This window comes from Crinia signifera, chromosome 11, assembly GCF_055691185.1.
Source record: "Crinia signifera chromosome 11, ASM5569118v1, whole genome shotgun sequence".
NCBI classification, from domain to species: domain Eukaryota; kingdom Metazoa; phylum Chordata; class Amphibia; order Anura; family Myobatrachidae; genus Crinia; species Crinia signifera.
In genome coordinates this window covers 114,127,316-114,154,053 of record NC_139227.1, presented here as the reverse complement: position 1 = coordinate 114,154,053, position 26,738 = coordinate 114,127,316, and the positions used below count along the sequence as shown (strand labels likewise).

Genomic DNA, 26,738 nt, shown 5'->3' with positions numbered 1-26,738 from the left:
CAATGGGTTGTGAGTAGGATGAGCGAGAGAGAGGGGACGAAGGTGGGTCATGGTATCATGGTATTACTGAATAGTCGGAGAGCTGTATCCAATATTATAAACGGTTTCTTGGAAGGTAAACAGATTGGAAGGTTAGGACTGGAGCAGAAACTATAATCAGAGCAGCAGACAGTTATATAGTGCTATTTATGGGAGTGTTAGCTGTGTCTATAACACAAACATATGTGCGTACAGCATGACAATTTTTAGAGATCTCAAATGAGGAATAAAGCAAAATAGAACGGATTACTTCACAATTGGATGTCCGTATTATCTGCAGAGATAACATTATGCTGTGACAGAATGGAACCGTGAGTGGCATCATGGTCATTACGCAGTGCATACGGATATCTAGCAGACAGGATGCCGGCATTCAGAAGACCCACAGGGGTCAGCTACGTATGCGGGTGTAGTATAGGGGTCCGACAGTCGGCATCCTGACTGGCCGGACCCAGACAGCATGGCGAGCGCAACTAAGCCCCTTGCACTCACTCCCTCTATGGGGGTCGTGGGAATATAGCAGGTAGCCGTCGGTAACCCGGCTGTGTTTTGACAGTCGGGATCCCTATGTCGGGTGAATGCAGACTGTCGGGCCCTCGTCCGGCACCCACGTATGCTTACCTTATAGCTCCACCCTCCCTTCCCGCTGCCTATTCCTAAACCCCTCCCCCACTTTTCCTACCCCCCCACCCTAACCTTAACCCTGGTTTCCTTAGTGCCTAACCCTCCCTCGCTGCAGTCTAAACCCAACACCCCCACCCGAACCATAACCCACCCCTTTTTGTCTTAACCTAAAACACAACCTAATCCTAACCTACCCGGTGTACTTCCATTCAGGATACTGGTAGTCGAGATTCTGTCATCGGCATCTCCATTGATGTCGGGATTATGGTGCCGGTCTTCTGCCACAAGTCAGGATTCTGACTAGCGGGATCTAGACGATTGGGTGCTAACCGCATTCCGTCATTACTAGCAAGAATTGCTTAAGAGTCAAGAAAATAAACAAGAGGGTTTTATCTTTGTATCATACATCTGTATTATATTACAGGCAATGGCCAGTATATGACGTGTTCTAATGCTGCATAAGCACAATGTACAAACTTACGCGTTTCGTCTGCATCTCCACTTGGAGAGTAACAGAGCTGTGGCTGCAAATTCTAGGCGGAGTTAGGGGAGGTTGACCAAACTCCAGGCTATGCTGTGCTGGATGGAGGTGTAAAATGCGCTGTTTTCAGTACCTATCTTTTGCCTGAAGTATAGGCTGCTGACAGTACACGCTACTGACAATGATTGGTATCAAACCAAGCCCAGATACAGGGGGCAGCTAACCTGCACTCCGGAGTCGCACTTCTCTCATGACTAGGACATGTGCCAGCAGCAGCAGGGTAAATGAGCACACTCGTTAAGCTTGTTTTGGGTGAAAATATTTTCTTAATACCTATATAATAGTTTTGATTATTTGTCAAACTCCTTCAGCAAACTAAATTAAACATGGTCAGCAGGAGTCCCAGTTTTATTTAAAATATCTCTCGTTTCATTAAGCTTTTCATATATTTGCAGACAGATTTGTCTATTTTTATATTAGAACCGGCGTAGACCTTTAAAGTTGTTCTAAATCCCGAGGAGCCACAGACGGAGTTTTCTCTATGTAACGTGAGACAATCCCGATATAAACTGCATTTAAACAATTCTCTACATAAACCGGCCTCATAAACATCTGTGGAATTTAGAAAGGGATAATAATAATGTACGCTGCTGTGACTGCAAATGTTGTGGCAAGAGGGGTCCTGTCTTTGAGCGTTGTTTATAGTTTTGTGTATTTTTGGGTGTATGTAAAACCACAAGCATTCCATCGTCACAAAAAGAGCGAACATTCCTCTCCTGACTATTGCAAAACATTCCGGACGGTGCCATATATTGGTAGCTGAAGTTATTCTAGGTTCCAAAAAGGGGAGACAACAGGGACGAATGCTGCAACGATGCCTTCGGAGTGGCGATTCCTATATATAAGATGGAGCACATGCTGTCTATTCGTGTAATACGGATTATTTACACAACAAGCACAGTGAGGAAAGACTTTGCCCAACCCAGCATCTTCCTCTGTTACTGAGGAACGCGACCATCTTCGGATGTTCTAAAACAAAAACGAATCACACAAAATTGCTGGATGCCAATTTGGCGCCATATACAGAAAGTCCCCGGACTTTTCCAGAAATAACATTATCAGTAAGCGACGCAAGGAAAAAAATGGCTTGTGCTGGGAATAACGAGATATTTTTAATCAGAGAAGAAAGTGGTCATTGAAAAGATGTCCTGTTTTCAACTCCTAACATAATTACGATTTGTTCTAAAGGAAAAGACACAGTTGGATTGTATTTCTAGGCGCAGTTTCCTCAGTGGAGACACCACGTTCCGCTTACTGTGTTTCCTTCACTCAGAGCTTCTTAAACCTCTGCTATCCAGGTGACCTGGACAGCAATCTAGAAATTAAGTTTTTAGACCACACTTTTTTTTTCTTTATAATAAGGGAATATTCACAACTTAAAAATGAACAATAGATTATGATAATGTGCGGATAATGTGTTCGAAATTAATAAGTATTTTTAGCAAATGAAGCACGTCCAGTGTCATAGTGTTTGCCGGTAAAGTGACTAAGGGGTGTATTCAATACCAGCCTCTATTTTCGCCAGCAGATATACCGTCTGTCCCCTATTCTATGCTGCCATTTTCAAAAGCATTGAAGGCAGTTAACAGCACAACAGATCTGACTTTAAAAAAAGTCGAGAGGACAGAAAACGGCCTGGGATTCCAAATGTCAGGACGTTTCGACAGTCGGAATACCACATTGAATACCCCCTAAAGTTGGGGTACACACTTCAACCCAGGAATTTCCCAAGACTGTGAAGTAGTGTGAAAGGTCTCGATCAAAAACCCAGGATTTTGTTTTAGTGAAAATCCCGGGTCTGAGCAGGGAAATTCCTGTGTGGTATGTCTGAAGTAAAAGTTATCTCTGTAACTAGTGCACTGACTACAAAAAAACCTAGTAAGTAGTATACCGCAGGGGTTCCCAATCTTTTTTGAATCACGGCACCCTAGAGTATCAGAATTTTTCACAGAACCCCTAGCCCAAAAAAATTCATTAGATTGGGTTTATATGCGATTCTTAGGGTCAGTTATGTGGTAAAGGGCAGGATTTGCTTCTGTTTGTACACATTTTATGACTGGCAGCCGCCGGCACTGGTTTTCTCATAAATAATTAACCATTAATAATTTGAGTTGATCCTGGACAACCAACCTGTGGCACCCCTGCAAGTGTCCCGAGGCACCCCAGGGAGCCACGGCACAGTTTGGGAACCACTGGTATACCACAAATTGAATTCTAAACAGATGCGATGGATGGAGGAAGAGATAGATAATGTAATATGTGGGGAAATGGGAGCTAACCATTCGCCAATATAATCTACAGTCTGTGAGAACAGCAAGTTCTTTCTATGTAAAATACATCAAATCTGTGTCATGGAAAATTCCTCTGCATCACAACCAGGAAATGTCCCTGGCAATGGACGCTCGGAACTATACAACACTGTTTAGAAACTGACAAAAACAAATGGAGGGTTAAAAGCAGTTCACGCTGCATTCTTTATAAGGGAAAGAAAGGAAACATTTCCACAAAAATGTGCATTCTTTGAGTCCTTTAACAAGCATCAGGCCCTTCCGCATCACAACACATAGATCCAAGTCTGCTCCAGATTAACAGCATTTACTGTTACCAGGGCTGGATTTAAAGATGGGGCCCCTGGGCTGGTACCGGTTGCTGGATCTACGATATCTACGTCGACGGACAAGAGGCTAACACCAAAAAGTCAACAACGACTGTGGCAAAATTTTGACCTTTTCCCTCTGCAACCTCTGAACACAAAATTACATACCGTATCCTATTATTCTTATCATTAGTTTATATGGTGCCATAAGGGTTCTGCAGCGCCTAACAATACATAAATGAGCAAAAAACCTAAAAAACAACGGATTACAGTACAAGACAATTTAGGACAAGTATATGGTAAGTAAAGACAGCTGCATCAGGGGACGGGACACTGACGCAATTATTAGGGTATATATATTTATTAGGGCCCGGCTCGTGAGAGCTTACATTCTAATAGGGAAGAGTCAGACAGATAGGAGTTACTCGGAAGGGGTAGCAATGAGCATAAACAGAAGGTTAGGATGAGAGATGCCAGGGTTTATGTGGTAGGGTGGGAAGATGATCAGCTTGAAGAAAGTGCTGGGCCATCCAAGAAGAGATAGCAGAGACAGTTAGAAATATGAGTGAGGAGAGGGGGAGGGAGATTGGGATAGGAGAGGTAGATTTCAGTACTATAAGCATAGAGGTGACATTGGAAGTCGAAAGAGCCCACCCAGAGAGGGCATATAGGGCCTTATTCTAGTTCACTCTGACAAAATCCTTCTTAGAGACTTAGACGGACAAAACCATGTGCACTGCGGGTGGGGCAGATGTAACTTGTGCAGAGAGAATTAGATTTGGGTGGGGTTTTACTTCAAAGTGAGATCTATATTGTAGTGTAAAAATAAAGCAGTCAGTATTTACCCTGCACAGAAACAAAATAACTCACCCAAATCTAATAGAGTGAACTAGAATAAGGTCCATAGAGAGAAAGCGTAGAAGGCCAAGAACAGAACCTTGGTAGACACGTACCATGAGACTCCTATACATGGTAACTAGCACGGTACACACGTAATTTACCGTTTGCGCTGCAGAATATATACAATACACAGAGCAGCATTCTATACATAAGAATACAGCACTGGTACTATGCATTTAACCTATACGTGTAGAACAGAAAGTGATTGACGCGGAACATAAACCAGGTATTGGATCTATCCAGGTGGCCAGCATTACGGATCGAGCGGGTCAGATTGTTTTAGTCTAGAACAGAAGAAAATCTCATTATAATGTTCCCAGAGAGCTTGTGCTTGTATTCGCTGTTAATGCCCCATTTCCTGCCACAAGCTACTCAACCATTAGATGACTGGATATTTTTATTTTCATTCTGATCCCTGCATTTTATAATGTTCCCCTGCTTCTAGTTAGCCATTGTCTTCCATTGATAAAATAAACTTTCCCGAAAAAGGAATTAAAAACACACGCCACTAAGACAACTCTAAAACACGCATTTATACTCGCGCTTTTTATCCATCTGTCAAGACCAGTATTATATCTGTGACTGTACGTACAGAAATCACGGCAGTTATGCTTGGCGAACCATCACACACCTCTCCCCTGTGTGTACAATGCACTTCTTAAGCTGCACATACACTAGTAAGATTTATCTGCAGATCTGGCTGGTTGGAACAAAAACATGGTTATGGATGAGTGACAGTTTGTCAGTTTTCCAGCATTTCAAAGCAAATGGTCAACTGTCATTTGCTCTCATCCATAACCATGTTTTTGATCCAACCAGACAGATCTGCAGATAAATCTGCGTGTGTATGGCCACCTTTAAGCCTAGGATACTGCAAATGTGTAATCTGGCTTATGATCAGTCCCACATTGATGGAAAGAAGACACTTCAGCCGTCCTAACACAGTACAGCAGGGGGACATACAGTGTGCTGGACAGATGTAATGGTATTAACTCACTGAAGTCCACTAAATGAGCTGCAATGTCCTGTGCACTGTCCCCCAGAACGTCACATCACAGGACCCCTAACATCACCCGTCTTACCTTGCCGCCACCAGGGAGTGTAGGAAAATAAGGGATGTAATTCGGGAACATTACCACAACAGGCCTTAAATCAGGCATGTAGTGTTCATTCTAGCACCCGCCATCTTTGAAAACCCATGCAGTTCCTCTTCCCTGCCTGGGGTATCGCTGTCTGCTTCTAGCACAGTGTGGTCTGTATATCAGCACAGACCTGTGCTAGAAACACCACAGCAGAAAGCAACACCCCAGGCAGGGAACAGGTACTGCATGGGTTTTCAAAGATGACGGGTGCTAGAATGAACACTAGCTATGGTCCCCCTCAGCTGTTGTGAAACTACACATCCCAGCATGCCTTGCCATAATTTTAGCATTCCCAAATAGCAAGACTGTGGCAAGGCATGATGGGACTTGTAGTTTCCCCACAGCTGGGGGGCCATAGTTTGGACATGCCTGCCTTAATTGAATTGACCCCTTTATTTATTTTTGTCAATAAGGATTATAGGTATAAGGAATCCAACGTAAATTTTATAAGATGTTAACCAATCAGAACCCATCTATTATCTTCTAGAAGGTGTTAAATAAGTAGAATCTGATTGGTTGCTAGGGGCAACATCTCATCTTAGTAAACTTATCCCACAGTGTCTACATACAGTCATTAGAGGTTGACATGGTTAAAAGGTTAACCACTAAAAGGTCAACAGTGCTTCAGGTGGACAGGTTTAAAGTGTCGACATGGCAAGAGACGACAAGTGTTTTTTTGGGGGGGCATCTCACACATTTCCCAATGAAAGATGCAGGTGGATCAATGAAACCGGCGATAGTGCACTTTCGGCTGTACATTCAGTGCACACACCTAAAGCTTTGTAAATAGGCGGATACAAAAAGTATTGTGTGCTGGCCGGTGACTGACCAGCGGTTGTTTCCCATAGAATTCAGCATCGTCTTCTTCACTTGGAGAACTCTGAATAGCAAGAACAAAGTGCTGAGCCCGACATTCCCCTTTGTGAATGGCATTGTGGCGCTACACCTGTGTGTACAAGCCATTTAGTCCATGAGACAAGACTCCCAGTGACTTCACCTTATGGGATAATTCAGGATTCCAACACTTCTCCCAGAAGGAAATGATCTACCTGGGATATAGGGCCGTAGTCTATGCAGCCAGCGAAGGTGTTATACATCGGGGATCGTCGAAAACAAGCGATCCTCGCCACTTAACCCCCGCACCGGCCACTCACCCTTTTCTAGGTTCCGGGGGGAATCCTCGCTGTCAGAGGACGGCGCAGATATCCCCGAGCAGCGAGGCTCGTGGCTAATGTAGGGAGCCCGCTGCGTTTAGCTACAAATCTTGCTGTGTTAGTGGTCGCACACGCGGTTTCCCCATCACTACAAAGTCCTAGCAAGGGGGAAAGGGCGTGTGCAGGGGGATCAGTTGAATACTGACCCTGCGCGCTGTGACAGTGCCCAAAAATAATTGAATACACCCAATAAAGGTTATTTTTGTGCATAAATTTGCCCCAATTGGGGGTTTGGGTCTCATAGAGGTCCAGTAGACAGTGAGTGTTACTGTACACAGAGGGCTGGTACCTGGGGGATGTATGCTAGGATCAGAGGACAATGTGTGTGTATGAGACAGAACTGACCAAGACAGGACAGCCTATTAAATCCCTTTTTGGAGGTCGGGATAACACACGGATATATAGCCTTGAAAAGACTAAACACCGGAATAGATTGAATTGCAACCAACTGTAGGATCATGAGTCCCCCTCCAGTAATCTTTCCTGGGACATTACTCTGATGGAAACACTGCTATTTGCTCAGTGATGTGAGCTGTTATAGAGTACTCAACAATCTGTGTCCAAAATATCCCCCAGGCTCAGCTTTGTCCCAATAGTTTGTGTATTATGATACATGGGAAGTCCCTTCATGGCTTAGATATATATCATGTGTCTCTCTTTGTTAGAGCTGTGACCATTGGGCAGATTCAGTAAAGCAACAAAGCAAGTCATTTTGTGTCTGGAATAAACCATTTTGAATTGCAAGGGAAGTAAATGCAGTTATTTTGCTTCACTGCACGGAAAATATTTTCTGCTTTTGCATGTAGCCCGCATTTTTATTTTTACACTGCAATTTAGATTTCAGTTTGAACACACCCTACCCAAAACTAATGGCCCCCATACAATATGTTATTTGGGGCTGCTTTCAAGGGATTGGGCCAAGAAATGAAGTGAAATCGGGCCCAATCACCTGTGTATGACACCCTATTCGAGGTGCAGTCCCGGAATTGGAGGTAGGACGGGCTGCACGTAAGATAACTCATACATGTCGCCGTCAGTGGCACATAGTAGGTGCTTTTAAGCCCCTGCAGTGTATCGTATCCAATACAGTCCGATACGGTGGTACCACTCGCAGCCAGACTACAACAGTATGGTGGTACCACTCGCAGCCAGACTACAACAGTATGGTGGTACCACTCGCAGCCAGACTACAACAGTATGGTGGTACCACTCGCAGCCAGACTACAACAGTATGGTGGTACCACTCGCAGCCAGACTACAACAGTATGGTGGTACCACTCGCAGCCAGACTACAACAGTATGGTGGTACCACTCGCAGCCAGACTACAACAGTATGGTGGTACCACTCGCAGCCAGACTACAACAGTATGGTGGTACCACTCGCAGCCAGACTACAACATTACGGTGGTACCACTCGCAGCCAGACTACAACATTACGGTGGTACCACTCACTGGCAGACTACAACAGTACAGTAGTACCACTCACTGGCAGACTACAACAGTACGGTGGTACTACTTGCTGGCAGACTACAACAGTACGGTGGTACTACTTGCTGGCAGACTACAACAGTACAGTAGTACCACTTACTGGCAGACTACAACAGTATGGTGGTACCACTCACTGGCAGACTTCAACAGTACGGTGGTACTACTTGCTGGCAGACTACAACAGTACAGTAGTACCACTCATTGGCAGACTACAACAGTACTGTAGTACCACTCACTGGCAGACTACAACAGTACAGTAGTACCACTCACTGGCAGACTACAACAGTACGGTGGTACCACTCACTGGCAGACTACAACAGTACGGTGGTACCACTCACTGGCAGACTACAACAGTACGGTGGTACCACTCACTGGCAGACTACAACAGTACGGTGGTACCACTCACTGGCAGACTACAACAGTACAGTAGTACCACTCACTGGCAGACTACAACAGTACAGTAGTACCACTCACTGGCAGACTACAACAGTACTGTAGTACCACTCACTGGCAGACTACAATAGTACGGTGGTACCATTCGCAGACAGACATTTTGATTTCCAAGTGTATCGCCAACTCTAGTACCTGAGGCAGGAGTCACATGATCAGCGATGCTAGAGCCGCCATGTAACAGTCAGCCAATCGCATATGGCGGTGGTCTCACTTATTAAAGCACAGTTTAGGTCTGACTAACCAGACAATAACTGCAGCTAAAACATTTCTATGAAACTAGTACAAGGACTGGAAAACAGGAGAACAAGCTGAAGAAGGGGCTGAAAATAGACAGAGAGCGCTGAAAAATGACAGAAGCAATAATAATAATTAGAAACCACTGTACAAACACAGGAAGGCTCACAAGTAAGAGCCAAGATGGATATGGAAGAAGACATTGTATGTGTTGTTTTGAGCTGACGGCCTGCAGCTGGTCTTTCCATTGGGCAACTTGCAGTCTATATACTTGCATCACACATCAGCCTATGACATTGGTGCTGACATCACCGTATACCAAAAGCCCTGGATGCTTAGTTTTTTTTAAAGAATACTGGGGTATATGTATGAAGCGGTGATAAATGGAGAAGTGAGACAGAGGAGAAGTGGCATATGGCAACCAATCAGCTGCTCTGTATGATGTTATATTATGCAAATTAGAGGTTTCTTCATGCTGATTGGTTGCCATGGACCCCTTCTCCTCTGGCTCACTCCTCCTCCCTTATCACTGCTTCATACATCTGCCCCTCTATTCTTTTACAGAATATATCATTTAGATCGACACATGAAATAGGTTGACAGGCCTAAGATCGACAGGGTCAATGGGAAGGTCAACAGTCAAAAAGTCGACATGAGTTATTCACATTTTGTTTTTCAAAAACAGGTGCCATTTCATCCCCTATGACAGGCATGTCCAAACGATGGCCCATCAGCTGTTGTAAAACTAAAAGTCCCATCATGCCTTGCCACAGTTCTGCTATTAGGGAATGCTAAAACTATGGCAAGGCATGCTGGGATGTGAAGTGTCACAACAGCTGTAGGGCCACAGTTTGGACAAGCCTTCCCTATGACCCGCTAGGGCGTGGAGGCAGAACAGAATAGTGCCCAAAGCAAGGTGAGTGCAGCGAGCCATGCGCTGAAATGGTGTCCATGTCAACCTACGTCGACATAGACACAAAAAATGTGAAAAACATGTCGACCAACTGACTGAGAACCTTCCCATTGTCGACCTAATGCTTTTGTCAACATTCCAACCGTATTAAACTAATTTATGTGTCGGCCTAAGCCCTGTCAACCTTCAATGTTCAACATAATGTATGTCGACAATCACACCGTCGTCTCTATGTCCCATAGCCACCACCAGCCTTTTAAGAATAACGACAGACCGCCAATTGTATCAGCTGCTCCTCCTTTGATAACCATCGAAACATAGTTGCGATTAACATCACGGATTAAAGTAATCTGTTAACAGACTTGTAATGACATGTTCTCTGTCCCAGCCCCTGTAACATAAGCTAGACACCCCAGCTGTTATTTGAATTATTTACTGACCAATGCCTTGGCAACCGGCCAATGAATGCCTGAAAGGCTCGTTCAGCTAATGGAATCATGGGAGCCCGAACCGGTGCCAATGTCTAAATGAAAATGCTGAAGCGCAGGGAATATGATGGCCAGCACGCGGGTCTAGAAAAGGGGGCATGAATCGGAGGCAATCCCTGTTGCAAAACCTTTTAATCTGGTCTGTAAAATGCTAGATGCTAGAGCGCATTGAGTTACACAGAGCCTTTTTTAGAGGAATCAAAGTGGCTGCAGCGAGTGGGCTCGGCATCAAAACAAACTAGTTCTGTCTGAAACGAGCCGTCGTTCCGACCACGGGATGCATCACATTTGAATCATGCATTTTTAATCTATGCTGCGCGGAGATTATAAAGCTACATTAGATCACCCTGAAAGGTTTACAATTTCAACTTGGTCACCAGGAAAGACGAGTCGCACGCCTATTTTGACTGATTCTATGAGAACATAGTTGACTCAGTAGCTGCTTTGATCTGTGCTGGGTGTGTCCTTGTTGTCAGCCTATTGCATTTTTAAAGGCTGCTTTTATCATGTAGTGTTGTGCTAGTTGTGTCTTCTACAGTTCCCATGTCCTCTGTGTTTGTGTGTGTGTGTGTGTGTGTGTGTGTGTGTGTGTGTGTCTCATACTGGTCTCTTTGTCCTCTGTGCGTTCTGCTATCCTCCAATGCGTTCTCCACAGAGCGCTGCTCATTTTGCTACAGACATAGAGGTCATTGATTTCAGTGCTAAAACCGGTTATTCAGGTGTAAAATGAAGTTGAACTGGACCACCAGTGTAAACGGTGCATTCATAGCTCCTATGCTTGGAGAATGTAGGCCGGTCCAGTCATAAAACAGCAGATTGGAACGGATAAAGCCTTTGCAGCAAAGCAGCGGTAAGCATTCGTGTGGCCGCCATATGCAATGGTTTAGGTAAAGTGTAACGGATTGGGCAGAGAAATTGGCGGAAAAGTGGCCAAATCACATGTGTTCGACATCCGTTCCGGTCCGATAAGCGGTCCCATGCCCATTGGATCGGAGTTAGATTTCAGACCTGCTGCACTTTCGATCTGCGACTCAAAAAGCCTACTGGTAGCGGGGAATGGGATCACATACAATACATCATACGCAAAAGGACAGCATACGATATATCGTATGTGATCCTGCCACCCAAGAAGCATGCGACTTCTCCCCTTGAGACTATAATCGCCTGGCTGCATCAGCGCAGAACCTTGCGCGCTTCACAGCCGTAGAATCTTGCAAAAAAGTGTTAATTACCACACTGGTTAGCAAGCACTTTGGCAATTCGATTGGGTGCCATTGCCGTGTTTAAACCCTACATCAATTCACAACCTTTGCCCTCAATTGAATTCCCCTGTGCGACTGTAGTCAGAGCTCAATGGAACCTGAATTGGAAAAGAGATTCTGCTGGAACATTGTTGCACTTTAGAGACTCCCGATACGCCCGATGTTTGCGGAGTCTCACAGGACCTGGCGCGCCGAGACAGGCTTTTTGGCACGATAGTTATGTTGGTTCTACTTCCAGATCTTATCTACTTGACAGGGTGCTCCTAACTGTCCCCTGATGATTTTAGCATGCATATTTTACAGCACAGACCGATGATGAATGAACTCCCACGGACTCTCCCTGAAATGACTGTGGTTAATGTAAAATGTTCTAGGGACAGCTAGTAACAGAAAAAATGCCACAGCAGAGACGGCTCTTGCGTGGAGACTTTAAGATGAATGAAGTTGCACAGGAAATACACTGGCTAAACTCCATTAAAGCCACATAACTCAGATAATTCATGTATGTATAATATTCCTTTGTGGCGAATACACACACACGCAGGCAGGCAGATAAGATTGTAACATTACCAGCAGAGAGAAGATCTCCTCAAAGATTGTACTTTGCCTTTAAATTACTTGTCCTCACACAACTATACCTTAGTGATGTGTCCCACCAGAAGCTTTCAGAAAATGTGCATCATAAGTGCGAAAAAAGTACAATGCAAGGGAACCCCGATTATTTACTATGGAGTCATGTAGCTTCACTGTGTAACTTATACCCCTGTACACCAGAAAATGCAGGGACTTCCCCGGGAATATGGTCCTTGGACCATGCAGGGACATTCCCGGGAATATGGTCCCTGGATAATGCAGGGACATTCCCGGGTTGGCCCCTTTCACACCAGCCTGGTACATTTTGTGATGTGAAAGGGGTGCAGCCAGAACACACTGCTGACACTCGGCACATGCTATCACTCGCTGCGGGTCCGAGCACTGAGCGGACCCCTGGCTGTGCGGGCAGGGAATGGGCAGCTGTGCTGGTGACATGTTGGGCTGATCCCAGGGCTGCATGGGACACACAGAAAGAACCCCTGTCCGCCCGCTTTATGTCCTTCAGATCCCCCAGTGGCGGGAGAGGCACCTGGCACTTCCATCTCCAGCAGTCACCTCACCCGGCTTCCCACCCGGCCAGCGACATTCAAGCCAGGAAGCCGGGTGAGTAGCTTTCACACCAGCCAGCAGTCCGGGAAGAGCCCAGGAGCAACCATGCTAGCTAGCAGGGTTGAAATCCTGTCAAATTTTTCTGGAAATTTGAATGATGGATTTTGTTATGAACTGATGAAACCAAGGTAAGGTTTGGCATCAACGTTAAGTACAGTACAAGCTCAAAACGGTGCTTGTGCAGCACGGGTGGTGTAATGGTTATCTTCACAGCACTGAGGTGGTGGGTTCAATTCCAAGAATGGCCCTAACTGTGTGGAGTTTTCATATTCGTCGCATACTTGTGCTGGGCTCCCTCTGGGGCACTCAGACTCGCGCTGGGTACTCGGATTTGCTCCCACATTCCAAAATGATACTGGTACATTAATGGTCTCCCATCAAAAATTAACACTAGAGTGTAACGTGTGCTTGTTCACGGCCAGACTAGATGTTCCAGTTGGTTCCGAGTTTGAGAACCAAGGACCAAGTTTGAGAACCTCTGCTCTAGATGTAGAAAGCTTTTCAAAACGTCCCCAAACGCAGCACCAATAGCAGCTGTTGGGGAGTCAGCAGAGGGAGCATCCATAACGAAATTAAATATTGTCTGCTTTTTATTTGTACTTAATGAAACGCTGCACGGTAGGTTTATCTTCCCACTCTGCGGAGCAGTGTCTGCCGATCAGTGGTGGTACTACCATAGGCATCAACTCCGATACAAGTTAAATGTGCAAAATGCCAAATGAAGGCAATTACTTTTTCTATCCACTCCATATAAATACTCAAAAGACAGCAGTGTGACCAGGCGACGACATTCGTTAAAGGTTAAACAAAATGCAGTGCGAGCGATCCGTAACAATGCGGATCTGGACTCTAATCTGTTTGACGGATGCAGATAATCACATCCGTTGCCCATGCCCCTATATTATACAGACAGCACTGCTGCTACTGTACGTCCACTTCCTGCATGCAATATGCATTTTCTTCCCAGTGTTTGTGTGGGCTTGAGTCCACAACAAGAACACGGCTGCGTCATACACGGTTTCTATATAAACAGAGGTTAATAGATACTGTGCTGACACACAGAATTAGTGCGTGGAGCTGCTCCAGCAAGCCAAAGTCCATTAACGGGTTGGTGTGGACATAAGAGCTCTGGGATGGCTGGTTTTACCGTTATATGGTAGCAGGACATTGGGAATAGGACGGAACCGGAAAGAGGTGCGCCACAGCTTAGTGGAGGGATCCAAATGTGTAGACGAAAAACAAAAATACACATTAAATACTATATGTATAATGAATAATAACCTTCAGGTATCAGCCATGTGTTTGTACTGTATATAGGAAACGGATGAAGGGAGTTTTCTAACATTGGTTCTGTTGTTACCAGGGCTGGCAACGTGATGTGTTTTATAACACCGTGATAACACAATACTCCGCAATACTGGAAACGCTTGATGCACTATTGTTATAGGGAACCTTATTTAGGTCGACAGGTGGTATTTCACGCCCTCCCGTCCACTAGGGCATGGTGGCAGAATAAACTAGTGTGCCCGATGTATGGCGAGAGCAGCGAGCCATGTGAGGGGATGCGGCACACTTTGACAGTTCTCATGTCGACATTCGGGACAAAAACCATAAACATCTCATGGCCGAACTTTTGACTGTCGACAGCCCAACCTCTCGACCTTAGCCATGACGACCTACTTCAGGTGTCGACCTACAGTGGTCTACTCAATGCATGTCGACCTAAATTGGGTCGAGCCAATGACCCATATAGTGTGTGCAAATAAAGTAGACAAAACATTTGCGTGCTGTGAGTGGGCTATGGCTTGGGCTGTGGGATGGATTCTCAGAGAAATATGTCAGCACTGAGAGAGCAACACACTATACAACACTAACAGACATGTATCCACTATGTAGACAAGTAGAAAATCACAAACACATCAGCCATAAATACATATAAAATAAAGGGTGCGAATCCCTACATCGACAGTGTCATGAGTGGTAGAGAGTGAAAAGGTCGACATGAAATAAGTCATGGACTACACGGACGGTGTAATGGTTATAGCATTACTGCCTCACAGCGCTGAGGCAGTGGGTTCTATTCCCACCATGTGTTATATATACGGGGCAGTACGGATGGTGTAATGGTTAGCATTACTGCCTCACAGCGCTGAGGTCATGGGTTCTATTCCCACCATGTGTTATATATACGGGGCAGTACGGATGGTGTAATGGTTACATTACTGCCTCACAGCACTGAGGTCATGGGTTCTATCCCCACCATGTGTTATATATACGGGGCAGTACGGATGGTGTAATGGTTAGCATTACTGCCTCACAGTGCTGAGGTCATGGGTTCTATCCCCACCATGTGTTATATATACGGGGCAGTACGGATGGTGTAATGGTTAGCATTACTGCCTCACAGCGCTGAGGTCATGGGTTCTATTCCCACCATGTGTTATATATATATATATATGGGGCAGTACGGATGGTGTAATGCATGGGTCTTCAAACTGTGGCCCTCCAGATGTTGTGAAACTACAAATCCCAGCATGCCTTGCCAAAGTTTTAACACTCCCTTATAGCAAAACTGTGGCAAGGCATGCTGGGATTTGTAGTTTCACAACATCTGGAGGGCCGCAGTTTGAAGACCCATGGTGTAATGGTTATCATTACTGCCTCACAGCACTGAGGTCATGGGTTCTATCCCACCATGTGTTATTTATACAGGGCAGTACGGATGGTTTAATGGTTAGCATTACTGCCTCACAGCACTGAGGTGAATGGCTCATATGTGTTACAGTTACAGTTCCCAATCTTAGTGCATGTGGACTGTAAAGTACAAACAACTTATATGAAAGGAAAAAGACGTGAAAACCAGAAGTAAAAAAAAAGCCAGTAGAAGTTTTATGGTAAAACTGACAATTACAAAGTCTCAACTAATAACAAGGAAAACACTGTATACAGGGAGTAGAACAAATTTGGTTTCCGGAATCACAGGATACACACACACACACACACACGTATACCCATGTGTGTGCGGTTAGTCAGTTGACAGCATTAATCCGGACATTTCCAGAAGCTCAGCGGTTAATGAGCAGTTCAGTGTCTGATGTAAGAATCCTAGGTACAGGCCTTTTACAGGCACAACAGATTCCAAACATTCCTCTCCACAACCCTAATATACAGAAATGTTTCAAGCTCATTGCTTACAGCACAAGCGGCTCAGATTGCAGCCAGGACACATTAGGCAATGGACTTTTTTCCTTTCTAACTGGCGTGTTCTGAATTTCAGCCAAATGAAACAGTGAAATAAATGTTTGGCGGTATATATTTGTAGAGTATGACTAAACTGCTGGAAAATGTGAAGTCTAATGTACCCAGATGCTATAAAATGTGTCTTATACCTTATTGCTTCCAACTATGGGGGTTATTCAGAGCAGATCAATGTTGTTCAAATTAGCACGGCAATGGATTAACGAATGTGTACAGATCGGCGTTTTTTTAATTAGCAATAGGCCGCAGTTTGATTGACAGGAAGTCGCTGTATGTGGGTGGAAATCGTCCGTTTTCGAGGAAGTGTCAGGAAAACCAGTTCACAGTATGGACACACTGAAAGCTTTAATGTGCCTGTCTCTCCTGCGGAGGATCTCTATCCCCATAGTATACAACCCAGTATCCCATTGGACGGTAGAGAAATCATGGTATCCCGCATCTGTCCACTGCCAAGTATGCAGGATCCCATCGCCCGTTGAATTGTCTGGTAACATATACAGATGGAGCGCCTCTCATATAGCTGGCGATAGAATTGCCAGGCCCCCCCCCCCCCCCCATCCATCCGCCAGAAGGGGGCTTGCGCGCCCCTTTCTGACGGAGCTCTCTGCTGCCTCCCCGTCACTCCCCGCACTTACACTCCCTTAAGCGGAGACGGGCAGGGATTTTGTATGTGCGATGCTTGCGCTTCCCCGTCAGAAGGAGCGCCTCTCCGCCAGCTCTCACCAGCGGAAAGGATCACAGATGGCAAGTCATACTTATCGGAAAAAGCAATTTGTACAGATGTCCATGGATGTCTGTTAGGGCGTACGGTGCTATTCTGCTGGGCACGGATGATAACGGGCACGCACATTTAGCTAAATGCAGCCAGCGCTCAATACATCCCAATCGCTACACAATACCACTGGGTTCTGTTCCGGCGACCAGTACAGCACACCAAAACAGGCCCCCGTGTACTGGAGCAGCTCACTGTAGATCACGCTGACCTTGAGCGAAGGAACCCACTTAGCAAAGTACTTCTGTCTTTTTTCAACTCTGCAGTCAGACAGCCTCACCATCTATAGTAGTCAACATGCTTTGGCCGGGACCCTGGGCCTATTTTAAGCAAAGCTGCCACATCGCAGTGATGTGTAGTTCAAAGTGATAGAATAACATTTGTGCGTGTGAGGCTGCTCCGCATCACACAGCAGTTTCCTAAAGCAGAAGTGCTTTCAGAACTCGCATTTACCTTTGCAGCCTGTGGATAGAGCGCATGGAAGCCAGGCAATAATCCCCCCTTCGTTCCCAGGTGAATGTTGTTTTCAATTAAAACCATACAGGCATTGTTCATTAAGATGTGGAAAAGGAGGAGAATACACCTTATTGCATGTAAATACGGAATCCAGCCGCGGTGGTTTCCTTAGCGTGCGCAGTAAGTCGCCCGGCCTAGGGAACAGCACAGTGCTAAAGGTGCGGCTCTCCACAGTCACAATGGAAAACTTGCTGGCTCCAGTAGCCTGTATCAAATGCTGGTAACCTTAGTGCCAGTGTCTGTGTCTCCAAGCCAACATAAAGCAGACTGCAAGCTGCTGTGGGCAGTTGAAGCGGTTTGTACGAACGGAGCAGTGTAGCCTTGTGTGTATGAATTAATGGAACAATACACAATGTCCTAACTAAAAATGCACAACCACAAATTCCCTAAACATGCAAGTTGTACGACTCCACACCATTAAAGATCAATCAGCAGGTGGCAAAGGGGTGGGCAATTCCGTCTGAATCCCGACTGACGGGGGAATAGCCCGTGTTAGTTGAAATCCTTACTATTGGGAGGCCATCCGGCACCTGTGGCAAAGTAGGTCAGGCACAAAAGTGATGCTGGTCCTATAACTGGGAAGGAAGATCAGCCGACATCACCTAATTAATATGTACTACGGCCTTCTGACACATACAGTACTAAGTATATGCTGGTCCTTGGGGACAGTTACTCCCGAATGACTTAGTGACTTGGAGTAGGAGCGTGATACAGCGAGGGCAGTACTAATTATAATTGGCCACAGCTTACAGCAGTGGTTACTTATAGAAACCTGACCGTTTACAATGATTCATCTTCACACGTTGCCTATTACCTCAGGGCAGGGGATATACAGATTTGTAACATGAGTTACATGGGAACACCTTTGTATAAGGATCACCTAAGTGGGCGCTACAGGCGGAGGCACAGTGACGATTTCAGCTATAAACCCGCCAGTATGAGGTAATTGTGTAGAGAAGAATGTGAATTTCCCACCGTGACGTCCCCTGGTTCTCATTACATGTTCTAGGAAACGGACCCAAACTTCTAAGATTCTAATCCCGTGTCCCTTATTAACCACGCGATTCGCATTGCGTTGTGATTAAATCTTTCATTTAAAGCTGTAATCGCATGAGAAAAATTATGTTGTATTTTTTTATTTATTTATTCTATGGGCCTAATTCAGACCAGATATATATATGCAGAGAAAAAAAGGGCGGCACTCATGGGTTTAAATAGAGAAAATCTTTAGTGCAGATGGTGTCACAAATATATATATATATATATATATACACATACACATATATATATATATATATATATATATTTATATATATATACACATACACACACATCTATATATACATACATATATATATATATATATATATATATATATATATATATATACATATACATATATACACACACACACACACACACACACATCTATATATACATATATATATATATACACACACACACACACACATCTATATATACATATATATATATATATATATATATATATATATATATATACACACACACACACACACACACACATATATACACACTTACATACATACATACACACACACACACACACACACACAGATCACTCTGGTGTACTGAAAGGCGATACATGGAGGTGTATGTATTTTGTTACCTTTTGTCTCCAAGCAGCTATTAATGATTCATCCGTGTGTCAGGTGTTATGCTACTATGGTGGCAGAAAAGGATGACATGAAGTGTGACGCATTGAGCAGGGACATGCGGAAAGCTGCCTGTTGGTAGCCTCACCCCTGTCCGTCCTCTGCATTAATGTACATGGAAGGAGGGTTTGCACTCAGGGCTGCGGGAACGAGCGCGAGTGCTTAAACCACAAACACAGGACCCAGTCTGTTTCATTGTCAAACTTGCTGTTTGCCGATACATTTTTCCTGAGCTACAATCCAAAATGTTTTGAGTTTTATATCAAGAGAACAACCTGTCGCCGGCTATTAAACACAGTCTTTAAATCCTGCTGATCACTGGCATTTTCCCTTTCAATCTTGGAGATTGACGGAACTTCTGCTGTTCGGAGTTGTTAAACGGAGTATGAAATGATCGGCACCAATTACCTACCAAAGCTGATCTACTATGAGACAGATTTATCAAAGCTTGGAGAGAGTTACCAACCAATCAGCCCCTTACTGTCATTTTCCAATCACAGGTGTAGGGAGAGGGAAAGTGGATGGAGATAAGGAAAGAGCCAATCAGCACCTAATTGTCATTTTTCAACCACAGCCTGCAACATGGTAGCTAGAAAATGATTGGCTGGAACTATATCTCCACCCACCGAGCGGTACATACACCCACTTCCGGGGGTGGGCAATAAGTGGTCCTCCGGCTGTTGTAGAACTAAATATCCCAGCATGCACAGAAACATTCATGGCCAATGAAGAGCAGCTCATTCAGCCGGGGGCTGACAAGAGTATCGCCAGCGGCCAGCCCCCACTATCAGGGGCACGAGATGCTAACGCGTCCAGTTCAACAGAGGACACCGCTGCCTCCCCTTTAACCCTGCCCATCTCACTGAAGTGGAGACGAGCGGGGATTCCACCGCCCACTGCCGGCAGGGACACGCGTGCGTGTAAGACACTCGCACGTCCCCGTCAGACGGAGTGCCTATCAGCTGTATGAGAGGCGCTCCATCTGTATGTGTAGTTCTACAATAGCTGGAGGGCCACTTATTGGCCACTTGGTGAAGGAGGCGGAGCCGACGCGGCCTTCTTGCAATAGTGTGAAACGGACTCAGGTCTCTCGACCCAGGTTTCACGTTCACGCTTCCCAGCAACCCGGGTCCTACCCGGGATTAACTTGGATCAGATTATCAGGTTGCTGGACCCAGGATTTTTCAAAGGCCCTTAGACAACACACAGTGACCCGGGTTATTTGTGCAGTGTGAAACGCGTATTACACTCTCTCGCTATAAGGCCTAGTAATAAATACTCAATAGACTGTAAGATGTCAGTTATATGCGGATTGCTTGGTACTGTATCTCTCTCTAGGCTTTTGATATATCAGCCCCTGAGGATTCTGAGTCTACAACAAGGCACCGGAGGGATTTGGGAAATCCCTCAGCGTTTTAGTTACAAAATTGCTAATTGAATAGGTATTCTAAAACTCTATATATACATAAATTCTGTTAATAAAGCATATTTCAAAAAGCCACAGTAGCACAACCTGCCAAACATTATGTCATGGAAAATAAAAGCGTTCAATACACAAAACAGTCATTGTTCTTTGTGTCAAACAGGAACAAACACACATCTGTATCAAAGAAAAATATAACGCTATTCTGCAAAAGTTAAAAACCAAAATCAGACATCGTAAAAAAAAGTCCTTACCGATATCTGCGCTAATGCTGTAGGGATATAGTAGGTCATAAAAAGTCATCAAAAGCTTTTTTTTATAAACACATTGTGTCGCTAACAACGGATTATCAGATTCACATTCAATAGGAAAACTACGGCATATATTCAATTAGAGTCGGATTCATTCCGATAGGCATTTGTCGGTACGACAATGCCTATTCAATGTGGCCATATTTGACTGTCGGATTTGGCTGCTGCTGCTGCTCACCAGGCCTGGCGCCAGGTGACTGACGGGAGGACGGCACTGGGTGGGCTGCTGCCGTCCTCACCGCCTCATCTCCTCATTGCGATGTTTTTTAAAGTAGGACTGAGACTGTCGGAAACAGGCCAACACCTGTCAAATTTGTCCCCGTTTCCGACAAAAGCACGCCGACTGGCGGCTATTCCGTGAAATTTTTTTTTATAGTTTGAATCATGGATTCGACTATAAAAAGTCAGAAACTGACATTTTCTAACAACCATCTGTTTCCGACTCTTATTGAATATACCCATATATAGACATCTGGATGGGAGAATGGGTGTAGGAAAGGTGGTTGAGTAAAGGACGCGGATGGTCTAACCAGCTTGGAAAAACAAACATTGGCGATGGAAATGGAAAGTATTTACACACAAGACCATTTGGCATACACGTAAAATGAAATAAGTAAAGAAGCATTACCTGTAGTATCGAGACTGCAAATAGGTCGAGCAAACAGTCTTTGATATATGGCTAGCAGAGCCGAAGTCTATTACTTTCACCCGGTACGGTTGTCGCACAGGATCCACCAGCATAATGTTTTCTGGTTTGAGGTCAGCGTGAATTAAACCAAGACTCTTGAGTTTTTTCAGTGCAGTAGCTACCTGCTGCAGGATGGCCCGGATAACCTTCAGGGGCAGTGGGCTAAATTTGTTTTGCTTTAAGAAGTCGTACAAGTTCTGTTCCAACATCTCGAAAACCAAGCAGGTGTGACTCCGATGCTGGAAGCATTCAAATGCGCGCACAAAGTTAAACTCGTCTGCGTTCTCACTGCTCAGCCTGGCAAGGATGCCCACCTCAATCTGACCTTGGCGCGCATAAGAAGGATGGTTCTTTAGGATTTTCACTGCCACCACTTCATTTGTACCCCGTTTCCAGCACTTGACTACCTGTCCAAAGGTTCCTCGACCCAAAAAATCAAGTACTTCGTACGTATTTTTAACCGAGCACAACACTTCGTGCTGCACCAACTGATAATCTCCGTCCGCGCTAGCTCCGTTCTGCTTCGAAGCTCCTGTGGTTGCCACGACGGTTACTGGGTTTGCTGCGTTGCCAGGCAGCATAGCGGGCAACACTGGCAATTCGTCAACGATCTGCATGGTGCCCCCCTGGTTCTCCAACCCTAAGCTCTTACGCTTCAGTCCACATCGCTGATGTGAGTCCAGCAAATCCAATGCACTCTCCGGTGTCTCCTCTGGATCTGGCTGCGCCTGCGCTGCTGGGTCCTCTGGAGCACCTGCGTTGGGTTTTGATGTGACTGCGCTGGTCTGGGAGGCGGCAGTCTGCTGGCGAGGTCTATCGGATTGATTCTTTGTCTGCAAAGGAGCCCTACTCTTGTTGGATGGGTGTGCAAATCCAAGGTTTCTAGCATTCAGGTCGGTGCGCGGATAGCTCCTCTTACTGTACGCACAGCTGCGCGGCTCTACCTTCAGTTTCTTCACACTACAAAAGGCACTTGACTGAGTTTGATAAACATATGGTGGGTACACCAAGACTTGTGAGGCCATACCTGAAAACAAAGAGGAAGGAGATGATTAAAACCGAGAGTTGGATTTCATGTTAATACATCATACAAGACATAATTCATGGATAGACAAAAAGAAAAAGCAGTTTATTGGGGTCTAGGTTTCAAATCTGCCCTTTACCTACAGCTACCAACTGGGAAGGTTGAATTCATCCTAGAATTGTAGAAAACCTAAAGAGCTCAAACCACACACAAATGAATATTTTTAGAAATGTTTTCCGCTGTTACACGCAGGATACCAGTGGATCATTTCCACCGGGTGATACATGCCAAACAGTAAATCCTGCCTAGATCTTAGCAATCAGGACAAATGTTCCAGTGTATGGGCATCTTTAAGAGTACCATGACTGCAGTTAATGCCTTAAGGCCCCCATACAAGACAGCGATTTGGGCAGATTTCACCGTTTCCGAGGGATTGGGCCAAATCGCATGAGTATGACATGCAACAGAATCCGATGCGTGGTCACAACCTCCGACTCAGACCCCCACCCGGTATCATACATTACATGTGAAAGGACCGCATGCGATCCTTCCAGGGTGGCTGACGGGGTATCCAAGTGCAATACACTGCTGCGATACATCGCAATAGTGTATGACTAGTTTTACTCTCAACGCGCATATACAATGTGAAATGAAGTACTTACATCTTGCTTATAAGTGAAATGAAACCAAATAATATAGTGTTCCATTGCAGCACCCTGCACATATCAAAACCAGTGCAGTGTCTCTTCTCTGCCTGGTATGTCGTTTTCTGCTTTGGTGTTTCTAGTACAGTCTGCTCTGTAACCATGTGCTGAGAAAGACCAGACTGCGCTAGAACCATTAAAGCAGAGTGTGACACTTTAAGAAGCCACATAAGTTTTTGGGGAGTCCGGGAAGGCCGCCTCCCTGTATTTCTCAAAAGATCAAATTTTGTGCCCATCCTCATCCCGACCTGCACGCATTTGCAGACCTAATTTTAATGGAGCCCAATTAATTTAAATGTGGCTGCTCCTCAGAAGAAGGTCTCCACAATACACTACCACGGCAGAGTTGGAGAAACAGAACAGACCGGAGCTCTGGAATAGGAAAAACCCCAAAATAATTATTTAGGATAAAGACGTTCATAGATCAAGTGTTAATGTGTGCCCTATGAGGTTATAGAAGAAAGCAATTTTAGAACATTAAATATCAATTATATTTCTGTATCTAATTAGGAACTGTCTGCTTCTTAATAGATTACGGTTTAATTAATTTTATTCCTTCATAAAATGGCATTATCTAAGCAATGATTTTTTACCATCAAGAGCTGGAAGTAAAAGTCAGCGAGAAAAGGGTTTAACACGCCGGGAAAACAATGGATTCTGCTTTTTACAGGGAAATATAAGCTTGGGTTTAACATGCCCGGAAAAGCACTGGATTTCATGCCAGGAAATATTCTATAAAATTGCTTTTTTTTCCAGCGTGGTAATATGCGTTAACAAATTGATTCTTTGCAAAGTCCATTTCTGGTTCTTAATGCGTAGTGTAAAGGCCCCCATACACTATGACATGTCTGACCCTGAAGTTGGATGGAATTTCCCTTTAACTCCCCCTGGACCTTTTTTGGCACTGATTCCATTCTCAAACTATGGGTCCTGACCCCCAAAATGGATCCTGACCTTCTCAGTATGTGGTCACGACTCCATGTTGCTGACCATCAGGCTGATGACTTGTCTAATCCCAGTCAGTGATTCAAGGAGTCTGATAAATCTGTTGAGTTGTCTGTTATTTTAGACTACACTCATTGTGACTCCACAATGCTGCCATGTATGTGCTGTCTGCTGACTACACGTGTGATGTGATGGGTTATGGTATATCAGACTCCTCCCATCACTCTGTGCCTCCACAATGCTGCCATGTATGTGCTGTCTGCTGACTACATGTGTGATGTGATGGGTTATGGTATATCAGACTCCTCCCATCACTCTGTGCCTCCACAGTGCTGCCATGTATGTGCTGTCTGCTGACTACATGTGTGATGTGATGGGTAATGGTATATCAGACTCCTCCCATCACTCTGTACCTCCACAATGCTGCCATGTATGTGCTGTCTGCTGACTACACGTGTGATGTGATGGGTTATGGTATATCAGACTCCTCCCATCACTCTGTGCCTTCACAATGCTGCCATGTATGTGCTGTCTGCTGACTACACGTGTGATGTGATGGTTTATGGTATATTAGACTCCTCCCATCACTCTGTGCCTCTACAATGCTGCCATGTATGTGCTGTCTGCTGACTACATGTGTGATGTGATGGGTTATGGTATATCAGACTCCTCCCATCACTCTGTGCCCCCACAATGCTGCCATGTATGTGCTGTCTGCTGACTACACGTGTGATGTGATGGGTTATGGTATATTAGACTCCTCCCATCACTCTGTGCCCCCACAATGCTGCCATGTATGTGCTGTCTGCTGACTACACGTGTGATGTGAGAGGTTATGGTATATCGGACTCCTCCCATCACTATGTGTCCCCACAATGCTGCCATGTATGTGCTGTCTGCTGACTACACGTGTGATGTGATGGGTTATGGTATATTAGACTCCTCCCATCACTCTGTGCCCCCACAATGCTGCCATGTATGTGCTGTCTGCTGACTACACATGTGATGTGATGGGTTATGGTATATTAGACTCCTCCCATCACTCTGTGCCTCCACAATGCTGCCATGTATGTGCTGTCTGCTGACTACACATGTGATGTGATGGGTTATGGTATATCAGACTCCTCCCATCACTCTGTGCCTCCACAATGCTGCCATGTATGTGCTGTCTGCTGACTACACGTGTGATGTGATGGGTTATGGTATATTAGACTCCTCCCATCACTCTGTGCCTCTACAATGCTGCCATGTATGTGCTGTCTGCTGACTACACATGTGATGTGATGGGTTATGGTATATCAGACTCCTCCCATCACTCTGTGCCCCCACAATGCTGCCATGTATGTGCTGTCTGCTGACTACACGTGTGATGTGATGGGTTATGGTATATTAGACTCCTCCCATCACTCTGTGCCTCCACAATGCTGCCATGTATGTGCTGTCTGCTGACTACACGTGTGATGTGATGGGTTATGGTATATTAGACTCCTCCCATCACTCTGTGCCCCCACAATGCTGCCATGTATGTGCTGTCTGCTGACTACACGTGTGATGTGAGAGGTTATGGTATATCGGACTCCTCCCATCACTATGTGTCCCCACAATGCTGCCATGTATGTGCTGTCTGCTGACTACACGTGTGATGTGATGGGTTATGGTATATTAGACTCCTCCCATCACTCTGTGCCCCCACAATGCTGCCATGTATGTGCTGTCTGCTGACTACACATGTGATGTGATGGGTTATGGTATATTAGACTCCTCCCATCACTCTGTGCCTCCACAATGCTGTCATGTATGTGCTGTCTGCTGACTACACATGTGATGTGATGGGTTATGGTATATCAGACTCCTCCCATCACTCTGTGCCCCCACAATATTGCCATGTATGTGCTGTCTGCTAACTACACATGTGATGTGATGGGTTATGGTATATCAGACTCCTCCCATCACTCTGTGCCCCCACAATATTGCCATGTATGTGCTGTCTGCTAACTACACATGTGATGTGATGGGTTATGGTATATCAGACTCCTCCCATCACTCTGTGCCCCCACAATATTGCCATGTATGTGCTGTCTGCTGACTACACATGTGATGTGATGGGTTATGGTATATCAGACTCCTCCCATCACTCTGTGCCCCCACAATGCTGCCATGTATGTGCTGTCTGCTGCCTACACATGTGATGTGATGTGATGGGTTATGGTATATCAGACTCCTCCCATCACTCTGTGCCTCCACAATGCTGTCATGTATGTGCTGTCTGCTGACTACACATGTGATGTGATGGGTTATGGTATATC

The 26,738-nt window shown here is 45.1% G+C and overlaps 1 protein-coding gene across 2 annotated transcripts in view; it reads right to left on the bottom strand.

Annotated features, from left to right (window-relative positions):
- Positions 1-26,738, bottom strand: part of HIPK3 (homeodomain interacting protein kinase 3) — an 89,129-nt gene that overhangs the window by 42,234 nt on the left and 20,157 nt on the right. For both annotated transcript variants that reach the window (XM_083164314.1, XM_083164315.1), the window contains exon 2: positions 21,700-22,786. In XM_083164314.1, coding sequence (XP_083020440.1) covers positions 21,700-22,786 — 1,087 coding nt within the window. The remainder of the gene's footprint in view (positions 1-21,699; positions 22,787-26,738) is intronic.